The following is a 15,903-nucleotide window of genomic DNA, read 5'->3' as shown; positions in this document are numbered from 1 at the left end:
TAACCACTGTATTCACCTGTCCTGCTGGGATCCCGGACATGCACAGCGAAGTCCCTTTGATCCTCTGTACTTCAACTGTTTGTCTGGTCTCTCTGCAGAGATTCTGGTTGTATCGTGAAGAGAGATTTCCCAGCCATTCAGACAAGAGGATTAAACTGTTACGGCCTGGTGGGAAAAATTGCTTGCAGCCTTTTAAACCAGTAGTTCCTTTCACAGATCCGGCTACTGCCTGCAGTCGTCTAAACAGAAGTGACTTCCACAGGTTGGTTGGAGGCCTCTTAAATCACCAGGCATAGAGAAACGAGAGAGAGAGAGAGACAGAGAGAGAGAGAGAGAGAGAGAGAGTGTTTTAAAGCTGCCTCATGCCTGGATTTTCCACAGAACTGAGGTCAAAATGGAGCTCTTCTCCTGATCCACCTTTCTTCCAGGAGGTTCTGAATGGCTCCACCAATCACAAATGAGAATAGGCGATGTCCCAGAATTTCAGACACACCGATTGGCTGCTTGCCAAGTCCATCAAACTGACATCATGGGTTGTTTCACAGGGCGTAAAGGGGAGACCTAAGCCAGTACACAACACCAGGGGTGTTTCCGTTTTGACCAAACTGACCAAGGTTTGCAGTTTAAAACTAAATTGCAATGTTGCGGGGACAGAGATTGAAAAGAGAAACACAAAAGAGAGAAGGATTTAAGAAGTTCCTTGTAACAGCAAGGGACCCAGAACCAATACGTACGAAACACCACAGGATACAGACTTGCAGTGTCAAAAATAACCTTTGACAATTACCCTTTGCCTCCTGCCACTAAGCCAGGTTTGGATCCAATTTACCAAATTGCCCTAGATCCCACTGACAATACTAATTTCCGTGCTGTACATTCGACCACGGACTGCACACGATGCAGTTAACTGATCAAGTATACACCAAACGTGGGCGTTGGTTCAATATACCTCATGATGTGCATGGGTGCATATTATGACAGGTGGAACAGTAACTGACCAGGTTTTATTTGTCCTGCTTTTTGTGGACATAAAATTGGGCAATTTTCCACAGGGTCGGGTAGATGCCAGTGTTTTAGCTGTACTGGAACAGCTTAGCTAAGGATGCAGCTCGTTCTGGAGCACAAGGTTTCAACTCTATGACTGGGATATTGTCAGGGCTCAAAACCTTTGCTGTAACCCATGCTTTCAGCCATTTCTTGATGCCACATGGAGTGAATTGAATTATCTGAAACTGGCATCGAAGGTGCTGGGGACCTCAGGAAAGTGTGTGCTGCATCATCCACTCGACACTTCTAGCAGAGGATGGCCGCAAATACTTCAGCCTTGACTTTTGTCCAGATGTGCTGGGTAATCCCCATCATTGATGATGATATCTGTGGAGCCTCCTCCTCCTCCTCCAGTTAATTCTTTAATTGTCCACCACTATTCACGACTGGATGTGGCAGGACTGCAGAGCTGTGATCTCATCCATAATTTGGCAGACTGTTTAGCTCTGTTATGGCATGTTGCTTCCACACAATTACAAATAACTTCTTCCTTATAAAAAGAAGAGCAAATCAGCCATAAGCGGCCAAGCATTTTACTGAAGAGGGCCAGAGTTAATGAGTTGCTTTCAGATGGCAACGTTAACACATCCTTTTCTTTCTTCAACATGACCCATGGCCTGAATGATGCAACATTGCTTCTAGTTACTTTGCAGGCTTAAGGACTGCCCTTCCTTGGTCACGCAAGAATGCTCTAAAAGCTTTGCTGATTCTATGGGTTGGTCAGCCTAAGCCAAGCAGCTTAAGCACAGCGATAGCTAAAATGCCAAGTATTTGGAGTCAAGTCCTCACATTGTCTTTTTGTGGAATCCACATTGTGTGGAGGAAATTTCCTTTTGGGCTCATTCATGATGTGGAACCTAATGTCGAAGGTGAGTTTTTGACTCTGAGAAATCTGGTTAATCGTTACACACATTCAATCATTAAAACAATGTCCCAGTGCTTGTGGGTGCCCCGATATCCTCCCAATTCAGTCATATGCTGAGAACTTGGAGCATTGTGAAATCATCCGTTTTCTGATAAGTGTTCAATGAACATCTATTCTTTTCTCCATGCTTATAAAAATCAGAATTACTTCATAACAAAGAAGAACACATCATACATTGATCCGGTCCGTCCAATAAGTTCAATAATTACCATCCATTCCAAATGCTCCATAATTTTCTCTACCACCTCCTCTCCGATTAAATTTTTAATGTTATTCACCTCCATTGCAATGGTTCTGTGTCCCATTAAACACTTCCAACCAGCTATGGCACAGGCTAGAAATAGATTAATGCTCTTGCACTGTCCCATCAACCACTCCCAGAACAGTGTTATATTACAATCTCAGTAGAGACCTGTAACTTTTTTTAAGTAGGTGAAATCGGATACCCCAGTTATTTAATAACCACAAGATTCCACTAAATATTATCTACCTGTGCTCTCACATCCACAATTAACAGGAGTTAAACATGAATTAACAAGAAAATTGTGACCAAGTATAAACTATAACCTGCAAATTGAATGGCAGATACAACAAAGACAGATTTTATGAATTGGTTCAGTAGTCCAGACATTTAGTGGTCACACGAGTCACAAAATCCTTCAAACTCAGTCTTCCTCACAAATAATTTCTCCATTTTTGATGTTTATTCTTTTACGGGATGTGGACGTCGCTCGCAAAGCCAGCATTCGTTATCCATCCCTAACTGCCGATAAACTGAGTTGCTTGCTCGGCTATTTCAGAGGTAAGTTAAAAGTCAACCACATTGCTGTGGGTCTGGAGTCGCTTGTCGGCACATTTCCTTCCCTGAAGGAAATTAATGAACCAAATGGGCAATCAACAATGGTTCATAGTCACCATGACGGAGACGAGCTTTTAATTCCAGATTTTACAATTTACATAAATAACTTGGATGAAGAGATTAAAGGGAAGGTTGCTTAATTTGCTGATGACACAAAGGTAAATTGTGAAGGGGGCATATCCGGCCCAGAGGGATATGGATATTTAAATGAGTGGGCAAAGATCTGGCATATAGAGTACACTGTGGGAAAACGTGAAATTATCCATTTTGGAAGGAAGAATAAAAAAGCACATTATCCAAAGCGTGAGAGATTACAGAGATCGGAGATGAAGGGGCTGCCCTGGTGCGTGAGTCGCAAAAGGTTACAGGTACAGCAAGTAATGAGGAAAGCGAGTAGAATGTTGTTGTTTATAGTGAGGGGAATTGAATACAAAAGTAGGGAGGTCATGCTTCAGTTATACAGGGCATTGGTGAGACCACATCTGGAGTACTGTGTACAGAATTGGTCTCCTTAATTAAAGAAGGATGAAAAAGCTTTGGAAGCAGTTCAGAACGGTTTACTAGATTAATACCAGGAATGAGTGGGTTGTTTTATGAGGAAAGGTTGGACAGGCTGCGCTCGTAACCCCTGGATTGGATTTGATTATTGTCACGTGTATGAAGGTACAGTGAAGTCCAGACAGATCATTTCATGCATTAAAAAAAACATTTGGCATACATAAATACAGAATGTAAATACATAGACACAGGCATCAGGTGAAGCATACAGGACTGTAGTACTACACAGTAGAGAAGATGTGTAAAGAGATCAGTTCAGTCCATAAGAGGGTCATTTAGGAGTCTAGTAACAGTGGGGAAGAAGCTGTTTTTGAATTTGTTAATGTGTGTTATCAAACTTTTGTACCTCCTGCATGATGGAAGAGTGAATGAGCCAGGTGAGAGGGGCCTCTGATTATGCTGCCCGCTTTCCCAAGGCAGCAGGAGGTGCAGAGTCAATGGATAGGAGGCAGGTTTGTGTGATGGAGCGGGCTGTGTTTCTTACAGACTTGGGCTGTGCAGTTGCCATACCAGGCTGTGATGCAGCCTGATAGGATGCTTTCTATGGTGCATCTGTAAAAGTTGGTAAAGTCAATGTGGACATGCCGAATTTCCTTCGTTTCCTGAGAAAGCATAGGCGCTGTTGTTCTTTCTTGGACGTAGCGTTGACGTGTGTGGACCAGGACAGGTTGTTGGTGCCGTGCACACCAGGAAGCTGTCAACCATCTCCACCTCGGCACCATTGATGCAGACAGGAGTGTGTACAATACTTCGCTCACTGAAGTCAATCACCAGCTCTCGGAGTTTAGAAGAGTAAGAGACGACTTGATCAAAACCTTGAAGATCCTGAGGGGTGTTAACAGGGTGGATCCACTGAGTCTGAAGAATTCCGATAGTGGATAAAGGTGCCATTCGGCCCAGCGAGTCTGCACCGGCCCTCCGAAAGAGCACGCTACCGAGGCCCATTCCGAGGCCCTATCCTCGTAACCCTGCACATTGATCATGGCCAACCTATCTGACCTGCATATCTTTAGACAGTGGGACGAAACCGGAGCACCCGGAGGAAAACCACCGCAAACACAGGGAGTACGAGCAAACTTCACACAGACAGTCACCAAGGCAGGAAACAACACATGAACACTGGTGCTGTGAGGCAGCAGTGCTAACCACTGTGCAGCCCTTTGTGGAGGGATGTTTCCTCATGTGGGAGAATCTCGAACTAGGGGTCACTATCATCATTTTTCTTATTCGCTCATGCTATGTGGATGTCCATCCTTGAGAGCACTTAAGAGTCAACCACATTGCTATGGACCTGGAGTCACATATAGGCCAGCGCCACAGATTTCACCATTTGCCGTGGTGGGATTCAAAGCCAGGTCCCAGAGCATTACCCTGGGTCACTAGTCCAGCGATAATGTCACTATGCCACTTCATCACTGCTTCGCCTAGCTTCTTCTCGGAGCTAGTTTGATCCCCAGCCATCAGCAGTGCACAACCAACCCAAGCTTTACAAATGGCATCTACAGCTTGCTCAATTTGGTCTGGGTGGTGTAAACCCACCAACATGATCTTCAAGTCCGAAACCCATATTCGTTTTGCTTATTCTGAGTTTCTAGATCTAGATCTTCACTTTGCCTGTACTGCTCCAGCAGACTGCTACTGCACAGCTTGGGCTGATCTGTATTCTTTTATATCAAACAAGGAAGTTCAGTTTTATTTCTAGGTTTACCCTTGTCAGTTTCCTTTCCAGTTCAGTTCCTGTATTGAGGGAGGGTCTGCCTCATAAACATGGAAATTACATTTTTAAATATAGATTCCCTCGCAACAGGTACAAGATGGGTTAGACTTTGGACAAAGTTTCCTCTGCACCATCCTATCAAACATTCCGAAAAGAAGTCCAGCAAGAGTCAGATTCAGAAGCTCTCTTTGCACTCTTTACAGCAAACATTCTTAATTTGTGTTATATTCAGGGTGAGGTTTATCGAACGGAATTACCTACCTTAAGCACCTTCTATTGAATCAGAGTGACATTTTCTCAGTTTCCTACCACAATCAAGCTTATTGTGTCTGAACTTCGCTGGTTTAGCACACTGTGCTAAATTGCTGGCTTTGAAAGCAGACCCAGGCAGGCCAGCAGCACGGTTCAATTCCCGTACCAGTCTCCCTGAACAGGTGGCAGAATGTGGCGACTAGGGGCTTTTCACAGTAACTTCATTTGAAGCCTACTTGTGACAATAAGCGATTTTCATTCATTTTTTCATTTCACTTTAGTATAAGCTGTCAGCATGGATCAGTGAAAACTGGAATAAAACTGCTCAATCACATTACGCAAGGGTAGCTTATAGCCAGAGAGACTTTTAAACCTTCACAAATATTTTTTCTCCCCCCAATTAAGGGGCAATTTAGTGTGGCCAGTCCACCAACCCTACGCAAAAAGTGTTGTAGGGGTGAGACCCACACAGATACAGGGAAAATGTGCAAACTCCACATGGACAGTGACTTAGGGCCACAATTGAACCCGGGTCCCCGGCGCCGTGAGGTGGCAGTGCTAACCACTATGCCACTGTGCTAAACAGTGAAAAATAACAACTCGCATTTGTAAAGCAAGTGCACTCCAGGTTGGATTAAACTGGGCAGAAGTAAAGGAGGACTGTTCATTGCTTTGTTTGTAAACTCTAAGAAGGGTATTCCATCTTACCTGAAGACCCCGGACCACTTCTTGAGCAGAATTTCACCGTACTGATCTCGGATCTCGAGTAGCATGTCGAAGTACTGATTGACTGGAAATCCATAACCCTGCAAAAGAAATGCAAGTACTTCAAACATCAGCATTCTGAACAGCGAATGCTCAGGACAAACACACTAAGGTTGATAGGGTGTGAAAGAAAGAAATACAGCCAAAACCACCTTTGAAGAAATAATTCCAATCTCTGGTATCAGCAGTATCAGAATCACTGTTACCATGACTACCTGCAGCAAAAGGCTTCATCGATAGGAGCTCGTCTCAGCTCTAATTCAGAAAACCTCTGTATCGCATTCCTCTGAACTTTGCTTCCTCGGCCTTCCTAGATTGTCCTACTCAATCTTCCTTCTCCAAAATCCTGAAGATTGTCACCAAGGCTCATTGCACCATCACCAACATAAAATCAGGGCCTCTGACCTGTGGGACATCCAACCCCAGCTTAGTCTCCCTTCTGTCCTACAAGTCCTTCGAAACACAGGCTTGGGATAAAAACATGAGTGATTTAAAAAATATATATTTTATTAAGGTATCTAGCGTTCATTAACAGAGGGATTGAATTTAAGAGCCGTGAGGTGATGATGCAGCTGTACAAAACTTTGGTAAGGCCACATTTGGAGTACTGTGTACAGTTCTGGTCGCCTCATTTTAGGAAGGATGTGGAAGCTCTGGAAAAGGTGCAAAGGAGATTTACCAGGATGTTGCCTGGAATGGAGAGTAGGTCTGACGAGGAAAGGTTGAGGGTGCTGGGCCTTTTCTCATTAGAACGGAGAAGGATGAAGGGCGACTTGATAGAGGTTTATAAGATGATCAGGGGAATAGATAGAGTAGACAGTCAGAGACTTTTTCCCCGGGTGGAACAAACCATTACAAGGGGACATAAATTTAAGGTGAATGTTGGAAGATATAGGGGGGATATCAGAGGTAGGTTCTTTACCCAGAGAGTCGTGGGGGCATGGAATGCACTGCCTGTGGAAGTAGTTGAGTCGGAAACATTAGGGACCTTCAAGCAGCTATTGGATAGGTACATGGATTACGGTAAAATGATATAGTGTAGATTTATTTGTTCTTAAGGGCAGCACGGTAGCATTGTGGATAGCACAATTGCTTCACAGCGCCAGGGTCCCAGGTTCGATTCTGGCTTGGGTCACTGTCTGCGTGGAGTCTGCTCATCTGCACATCTGCGTGGGTTTCCTTTGGGTGTTCCGGTTTCCTCCCACAGTCCAAAGATGTGCAGGTTAGGTGGATTGGCCATGATAAATTGCCCTTAGTGTCCAAAATTGCCCTTAGCGTTGGGTGGAGGTGTTGACCTTGGGTGGGGTGCTCTTTCCAAGAGCCGGTGCAGACTCAATGGGCCGAATGGCCTCCCTTCTGCACTGTAAATTCAATGATAATCTATGATTAATCAAGGGCAAAGGTTCGGCACAACATTGTGGGCCGAAGGGTCTGTTCTGTGCTGTATTTTTCTATGTTCTATGTGCAAAATTTTTATAACAATGACATGGTAAAATAAGCATTTCCCCATCTGACCCAATCTTCACACACCTCAACCATCTAACACCGATCCGCCCGTCCCCCCCCCTTCAAAGTGCTGCTTCTGCCGACATTTTAATTTTCCCCGAGAAACTCGACGAACGGCTGCCACCTCCGAGAGAACCTCAACATTGACCCTCTTAAGGCAAACTTTATTTTCTCAAGACTGAGAAACCCAGCCATGTCACTAACCCAGGTCTCTACACTCAGGGGCTTGGAGTCCCTCCACATTAAAAGGATCCGTCTCTGGGCTACCAGGGAGGCAAAGGCCAAAACGTCGGCCTCTTTCACTCCCTGAACTCCCGGATCTTCTGACACTCCAAAGATCTCTGCCTCCGGACTCGGCACCACCCGTGTTTCTAGCGCCGTGGACATTGCCTTCGCAAACCCCTGCCAAAACCCTCTGAGCTTCGGGTGTGCCCAGAACATGTGGACATGGTTTGCTGGGGTTCCCGCGCACCTCGCACATCTATCGTCTACCCCGAAAAACTTGCTCATCCTCGTCGCCATCGTGTGTGCCCGGTGGACCACCTTAAATTGTATTAGGCTAAGCCTGGCGCACGATGAGGAGGAATTGACCCTGCTTAGGGCGTCCGCCCATAGGCCTGCGTCGAACTCTCCACCTAGCTCGTCCTCCCACTTGCCCTTAAGCTCCTCCATCGAGGTTTCCTCCGCCTCCAACAGCTCCTGGTCGATATCCGACACCTTCCCCTCCCCCGCCCAGGTACCGGACACTACTCTATCCTGTATCCCCCGTGGCGGCAGCAGCGGAAAGGCCGGCACCTGCTTTCTCAGGAAGTCTCGCACTTGCAAATATCTAAAACCATTCCCTGGTGGCAGTTTAAATTTATCTTCCAGCGCCTTCAAGCTGGGAAAGCTCCCGTCTATAAATTGATCCCCCATCCTTCTAATTCCTGCCCTCTGCTCTGGAACCCGCAATCCAGCCTGCCCGGTGCAAACCTGTGGTTGTTACAAATCGGGGTCCAGACCGTCGCACCCTCCACCTTCTTATACTTCCTCCATTGTCCCCAGATCCTCAGTGCCGCCACTACTACCGGACTTGTGGAGTATCGGACCGGCAAGAACGGCAGAGGTGCCGTTACCAATGCTCCCACTGGTGCCTTTACAAGACGCCGCCTCCAACCGCTCCCATGCCGACCCCTCCTCCATTACCCACTTCCCAATCATGGCAATGTTAACCGCAAAATTAGTAGTAGTTGCATAAGTTCGGCAGCGCCAACCCACCCTCCCCCCGGCTACGCTCCAAACACATTTTCTTCACCCGCGGGGATTTATTCGCCCATACAAAGCCCGAGATGATCTTGTTCACCCGCTTGAAAAAAGCCTTAGGGATGAAGATGGGGAGGCACTGAACGACCAACAGAAATCTGGGAGGACCGTCATTTTCACGGTCTGTACCCTCCCCGCCAGTGACAGTCCCATTTTTTAAAGTCCCGTTCCATTTGCTCCACCAACCGGGATAGATTAAGCTTATGCAGTGCCTCCCATTACCGAGCCACCTGGATTCCCAGAGAGCGAGAGCTCTTCCCTACCATTCTAAGCTGCAGCTCTCCCAGTCTCTCCTCCTGCCCTCCAGCCTGAATCATGAAGATCTTGCTCTTCCCCATGTTCAATTTATATCCCGAAAAACTGCCAAATTCCCCCAAGATCTGCATAACCTCCCCCATCCCCTCTAACGGGTCCGAAATGTACAAAAGCAAATCGTCCGCGTAGAGCGAGACCCAGTGCTCCACCCCCCCCACCCCCCCCCCCCAACCCCCCACCCCACCCCCGAACCAGCCTCTGCCAGTTCCTTGAAGCTCTTGGCGCCAATCACCAGTGGCTCTATAGCTAGAGCAAACAATAACGAGGAGAGGGGGCACCCTTGCCTCGTCCCTCGATGCAATTCAAAATACCCCGATCACAGCCGGTTCATACGCACACTCGCTACAGGCGCCTGGCAGAGCAACCGTACCCAGCCAATAAAGCCCTCACCAAACCCAAATCTTCCCAGCGCCTCCCACAGGTACTCCCACTCCACATGATCAAAAACCTTCTCCGCATCCATCGCTACCACCACCTCCGCCTCTCCTCTTTCTGAGGGCATCATAATAACATTTAAAAGCCTCCGAACATTGGCCTCGAGTTGCCTGCCCTTAACGAATCCCGTCTGGTCTTCCCCTATCACCCCCGGAACGCAGTCTTCTATTCTTGTGGCCAATATCTTAGCCAACAACTTGGCATCCACTTTCAAGAGCGAGATCGGCCTATATGACCCACACTGCTCAGGATCCTTATCCCGTTTAAGAAAATGTGAAATCGAGGCCTGCGACATTGTCGGGGGGAGGATTCTCTCGAGCCTCGTTAAAAGTCCTCACCAGCAGTGAGAACTAACATGAATGACTTTAATGATGAAATTTACAGCGTGCTGACTCAGTAGACTGAGATTTCAATTCATAAAAACCAAGTCCTTAGGAAGGCAACAGCACTGCTTAAATCCTAACTCGACCTGGGTTACCCTGACTGAAGGCATTAAACCTTGTTTAATCACGCAAGTTCATAATGATGTTTACAGATTGCATTTTTCTTCTGTTTGATTCTCCATGGACATCAAGAAACAGTGGCCTTGATTGTGTCATTCCTCGTACGATAGTGTCTGCATCCTAAAGTCAGTGATTCACAGAAAACAATCAAAATTCTCACAGGATTTGACTGGGTAGATGCCGAGAGGCTGCTTCCCATAACTGGAGAGTGTAGACGGTCAGAGTCTTAGGATAAAGAATAATTTCGGAGAGAAAAGACAGAAAACGTCTTGCCTCAGCAGGTGTGAGCACAGGGAATTTTCACCATAGAGGCTCGCTGAGTTTACAGTAATTCCCAACTTAACGGGCGAGTTGCACTCTTTAAACAAAATACAAGTTTAAGCAAATCAGATTCTCCCAGAAGAATTAATGTATGAATTTTGATAGGACCCACAGCCAGTCTCACCCCCGGGCCCCGGTGGGTCTGCCTCCCATGGACTCCACCCCCCCTGGTCCCAGCGAGTAAGTCCGCGGGCTCTTTCACCTGGACATTTGAGACATTTGGAGCATAGCAGTGAGCAGAGAGGAGAGGCCAGGCTCCCCTCTGCCAGGCACCCTGTCTCCTGCCTCACTCGCCCTGTCTCCTGCCTCTCTCCCGGAGACAGGAGACAGGGCGGGAGCGAAGATAGGGCGGAAGTGAGGTTGGAGACAGGGCGGGAGAGAGGCAGGAGACAGGGCGGGAGAGAGGCAGGAGACAGGGAGGGAGAGAGGCAGGAGACAGGGCGGGAGAGAGGCAGGAGACAGGGCGGGAGCGAGGCAGGAGGCAGGGCGAGAGAGAGGCAGGAGGCAGGGCGAGAGAGAGGCAGGAGACGGGGCAGGAGAGAGGCAGGAGGCAGGGTGAGAGTGTGGCAGGAGGCAGGGCGGGAGACAGGAGGCAGGGTGGGAGACAGGAGGCAGGGCGGGAGCGAGGCAGGAGACAGGGCAAGAGCGAGGCAGGAGGCTGGACACAGGGCGGGAGCGAGGCAGAAGACAAGGCGGCTCCCCATAGGAGCATTGTGATAGGAACAGGAGTAGTCCATTCAGCCCCTCGAGCCTGTCCCGCCATTCAATAAGATCAGAGCTGATCTGGGACCGAACTCCATATCCCACCTTTGGCCCATGTCCCTCAACGTGTTTGCTCAACAACATCTATCTAACTCCGATTTAAATTTAACAACTGATCTAGCGTCAACTGCTCTTCCCACCCTTTGAGCGAAGTGCTTCCAACATCTCTCCTGACCGGTTTAGCCTTTATGTTTAGGCTGTACCCCTTAATTTTAGAATCTCCAACCAGTGGCAATAGTTTATCTACCCTGTCTTTCCTTGTTAATATCTTGGATACTTTGATCACCCCTTAACCTTCCAAATTCTAGTGAAAACAGGTCTAATTTGAGTAATCTCGCCTTGTAACCCAATCCCTGTAATTATTGCCATTCCCCTGCCTTTTCCCCCCACTCCTACACATTGTTTCTGTTCAAATAATCATCGAATGCCCTGTTGAATGCCTCGATTGAACCTGCCTCCACCACACTTCCAGACAGCACGTTCCAGACCCCAACCACTCGCTGTGTGAACAAGTCTTTTCTCGCATCACATTTGCTTCTTTTGCAGATCACTTTAAATTTCTGCCCTCTGTTGTTGCTAATCCTTTTACAGGCAGAAACAGTTTCTCTCCAGTCGCCACACAAGAGGAAGAATGTGGCTGCACGAGAAAGGGAGCAGAGGGGATTCACCAAGTTGTTTCCTGGGCTGGAGAGTTCCAACTATGAAGAGAAGCTGGGCTTGTTTTTCTTAGAGCAGAGAAGGCGGAGAGGCGACCTGATTGAGATATACAAAATGATGAAGGGCATAGATAGGAAGAAACCTATCCATGTCCCAACTTCTCCAATCTACCTTCATATCTGAAGTTTCTTAACCCTAGAACCAGTCCTGTAAAGCTCTTCTGCACTCTCTCCAATGCGGTCACATCCTTCCTAAAGTGAGGTCCCCAGAACTGTATACGAGATCCAACTAGGGTCTTGTATCAGCTCAGCATAATCTCTTTGCTCTTGTACTCTGTGCCTTTATGGGCGGCACAGTAGCACAGTGGTTAGCACTGTTGCTTCACAGCACCAGGGTCCCAGGTTCAATTCCCGGCTTGGGTCACTGTCTGTGCGGAGTCTGCACGTTCTCCCCGTGTCTGCGTGGGTTTCCTCCGGGTGCTCCGGTTTCCTCCCACAAATCCCAAAAGAAATGCTTGTTAGGTGAATTGTACATTCTGAATTCTCCCTCCGTGTACCCGAACAGGTGCCGGAGTGTGGCGACTAGGGGCTTTTCACAGTAACTTAATTGCAGTGTTAATGTAAGCCTACTTGTGACAAGAATAAAGATTATTATTATTAGTAAAGCCAAGAATACTATTTGATTTATTAACTGCTCTCTCCACCTGTCCTGCCACCTCAATGATCTATGCATATATTCACCCAGGTCCCCCTGCTCCTGCACCCACTTCAAAATTGTACCCCTTCTTTTACATTGTCTATCCATGTTCTTCCTACCAAAATGCATCACCTCACACTTCTCCGCATTGAACCTCCTTAGTGAAGACAGCTGAAAAGTATTCATTTAATATCCCAGCCATGCTCCCTGCCTCATGTGTAAATTCCCTTTTCGGGGCCTAATTGGCCCTACTCCTCCTATTACCATCCGTTTAATATAAATAGAAATATATATATATATATATATATATATGTCTGTAAAGCTTTTGGGATCCCCTTCTACCTTGGCTGCCAGTCTTTTTCATAATCCCTCTTCGCTTCTCTGTGATTTTTCACCTCCCCGCTGAACCTCCTTTATTCAACTTGGTTCTCAACTGCATTTTCTACCCAATACTGGTCATATGCACACTTTTTCTTTTTTACCTTAATTTCTATCGCCTTTTCCATTCCCTTTTGAGCGAATATACGTTGACTTGGGGATGCACAATGGTTAGCACTGCTGTCTCACAGCATCAGGGACCCGGGTTCAATTCCAGCCTTGGGTAACTGCCAGTGTGGAGTTTGCATGTCCTCCCCGTGTCCTCCGGTTTCCTCCCACAGTCCATAGATGTGCAGGTTAGGTGGATTTGCCATGTTAAATTACCCTTTAGTGTCCAAAGGTTAGGTGAGGTTACAAGGATAGGGCAGGGGAGTGGGCTTAGTGGGGTGGTCTTTTGGAGTGTAGGTGCAGACTTGATGGGCTGAATAGCTTCCTTCGGCACTCTAGGAATTCTCTGGAAAAAAAATGGACTTGTGCCCAATCCATTCATTTTTAAGGTAGCCCATTGTTCAGTTGCAGTTTTGCCCGGCGAGCTTTCGTCCCAGTCTATCCGGCCCAGCTCCATTCTTGCCCCATTGAAGTCGGCCCTGTTAATTATTGTTACTCTGGGTTGCCCAATGTCTTTTTCTACCCTCATCCTAAACCTTATGATACAATGATCACTGTTGCCCAAATGTTCCCCCACTGACGCTTGATCTACTTGGCCCACCTCATTTCCAAGAACCAGGTCTAGCAGTACACCCTTTCTTGTCGAACTGGACACATACTGCTGTAGAAAATTCTCCTGAACACTCCTGGGTACGTGGCAGCCAACAGGACAGAAGCAGGGCAGGAGCGTGACAGCGAGCAGAACAGCAAACGGAGCCTACAAGATCAAGAGTGCTGTAATACTGAACATCACAATTTTAAAAGGATGTATGCTCCCTATTCGATTGGCAACATGTAACAAAAAAAACACTATACACAGCAATCTCGAGGACTTATAATGTATTCAAGAATGGGATTGATGTATTGTTCAACACTATGGGAATCAGAAAATATGGGGATAAACTGGGAAAGTGAAGTTGATTTAGAAGGTCAGCCAACAATTCTTTTAAATGACAGATCAAGCTTGACAGGCTGTATGGCCTACTCTTGTTCCTTTTTCTGACATTCTTATTTATAAAGAATAAAGTAACTGTCTCAACCTTAACACTCCCTGGTACAAGGCTTTATTGAAGTGCAGCTCTGGGAAGTTACCTGCAGAGTGTCCGCAAACAGTACAAGAAGATTCTTCAAATCCAAGACCAAGTTCGGGTCAGAGCAGTATGACTGAATGGGAGGGAAAAAGAAAGATGTTTAATGCCAGACAAATTCAAATTGTCGTTCAACGTATCTAAATTTGTGAGTAACCTATGATCATAGACATAGGACATACAGTACAGAAGGAGGCCATTCGGCCCATCGAGTCTGCACCGACCCACTTGAGCCCTCACTTCCACCCTAACCCTGCAACCCAATAAACCCTCCTCACCTTTTTGGTCACTAAGGGCAATTTATCATGGCCAATCCACCTAACCTGCACATCTTTGGGCTGTGGGAGGAAACCGGAGCACCCGGAGGAAACCCACGCACACACGGGGAGAACGTGCAGATTCCGCACAGACAGTGACCCAGCAGGGAATCGAACCTGGGACCCTGCCACTGTGAAGCCACAGTGCTATCCACTTGTGCTACCGTGCTGCCCACTGTATGACTGGGCCAGACATAACATTGAAGCTCTTCATCTTCAGAGTATTAGAAAGACGACACTATTCGTATGTATATACCAACTTTTATTCCCTCAAACCATACCAACATAACTCGCAGCTATTGAAGTACTTTGTAAATTATGGTCACTGTTGTAAGGCCAGAATCAAGTTGAAGACAACACTCACTGCTTCATTTCCTTCTCTGATGCATTGTTTTTCAGACCCAAAATGATGGTCCTCTTCACTTCCCTCAGTTTTGTGTTCATGTAACAGTTAACAAGCCTTTCAAACTCAAAGTGGAGCATCAAGGGCAGCAGTGGTACAGTGGTTAGCACTGCTGTCTCACAGCACCAGGGACCGAGTATATTCCGATATCGGGTGCGCTTGTCAAGTTTGCACGTTCTCCCCGTGTCTGCATGGGTTTCCTCCGGGTGCTCCGGTTTCCTCGCACACTCCAAAGATGTGCAGGTTAGGTGGATTGGCCAGGCTAAATTGTCCCTCAGTGTCCAAAGGTCAGGTGGGGTTATGGGGACAGGGTGGGGGATTGAGGTAGGGTGGTGTTCTCTGTCGGAGGGTTGGTGCAGATCCGATGGGCTGAATGGCCTCCTTCTGCACTGTAGGAATTCTATGATTTAATCCTATATCCTTGCACCTCCCTATCTCAGTAACCTCCTCTAACCTCATAACCCTCCCGTGAACTCGCCAGTCCTCTGGTTCCAATCGACATGCACTCTCCGCTTTAAAAGGATATATGGGCGGCACGATAGCACAGTGGTTAGCACTGTTGCTTCACAGCTCCAGGGTCCCAGGTTCGATTCCCAGCTTGGGTCACTGTCTGTGCGGAATCTACACCTTCTCCCAATGTCTGCGTGGGTTTCCTCCGGGTGCTCCGGTTTCCTCCCACATGTCCCGAAAGATGTGCTATTAGGTGAATTGGACATTCTAAATTCTCCTCTGCGCACCCAAACAGGCGCCGGAATGTGGCCACCAGGGGCTTTTCACTTCATTGCAGTGTTAATGTAAGCCTACTTGTGACAATAAAGATTATTATTATATATTCTCCCTATTGCATTGGCAACATTATAATGAAAACAACTTTGAACAGAACAGTGATAGAGTTATTACTGTATTCGAGAACGCGATAGATTGACACTGTGGGAATCAGTGAATATGGG

The 15,903-nt window shown here is 47.0% G+C and overlaps 1 protein-coding gene across 3 annotated transcripts in view; it reads right to left on the bottom strand.

Annotated features, from left to right (window-relative positions):
- Positions 1-15,903, bottom strand: part of exoc6b (exocyst complex component 6B) — an 800,313-nt gene that overhangs the window by 364,118 nt on the left and 420,292 nt on the right. For all 3 annotated transcript variants that reach the window (XM_072497736.1, XM_072497737.1, XM_072497738.1), the window contains exons 12-13: positions 14,238-14,309; positions 6,067-6,164 (exon numbers count right to left, since the gene is read on the bottom strand). In XM_072497736.1, the coding sequence (XP_072353837.1) occupies positions 6,067-6,164; positions 14,238-14,309 (170 nt within the window). The remainder of the gene's footprint in view (positions 1-6,066; positions 6,165-14,237; positions 14,310-15,903) is intronic.

The sequence above is a fragment of the Scyliorhinus torazame genome, chromosome 3 (assembly GCF_047496885.1).
Source record: "Scyliorhinus torazame isolate Kashiwa2021f chromosome 3, sScyTor2.1, whole genome shotgun sequence".
NCBI lineage: Eukaryota > Metazoa > Chordata > Chondrichthyes > Carcharhiniformes > Scyliorhinidae > Scyliorhinus > Scyliorhinus torazame.
The sequence above is the reverse complement of the archived record's forward strand: the minus strand, read 5'-3'. Positions and strand labels throughout refer to the sequence as shown.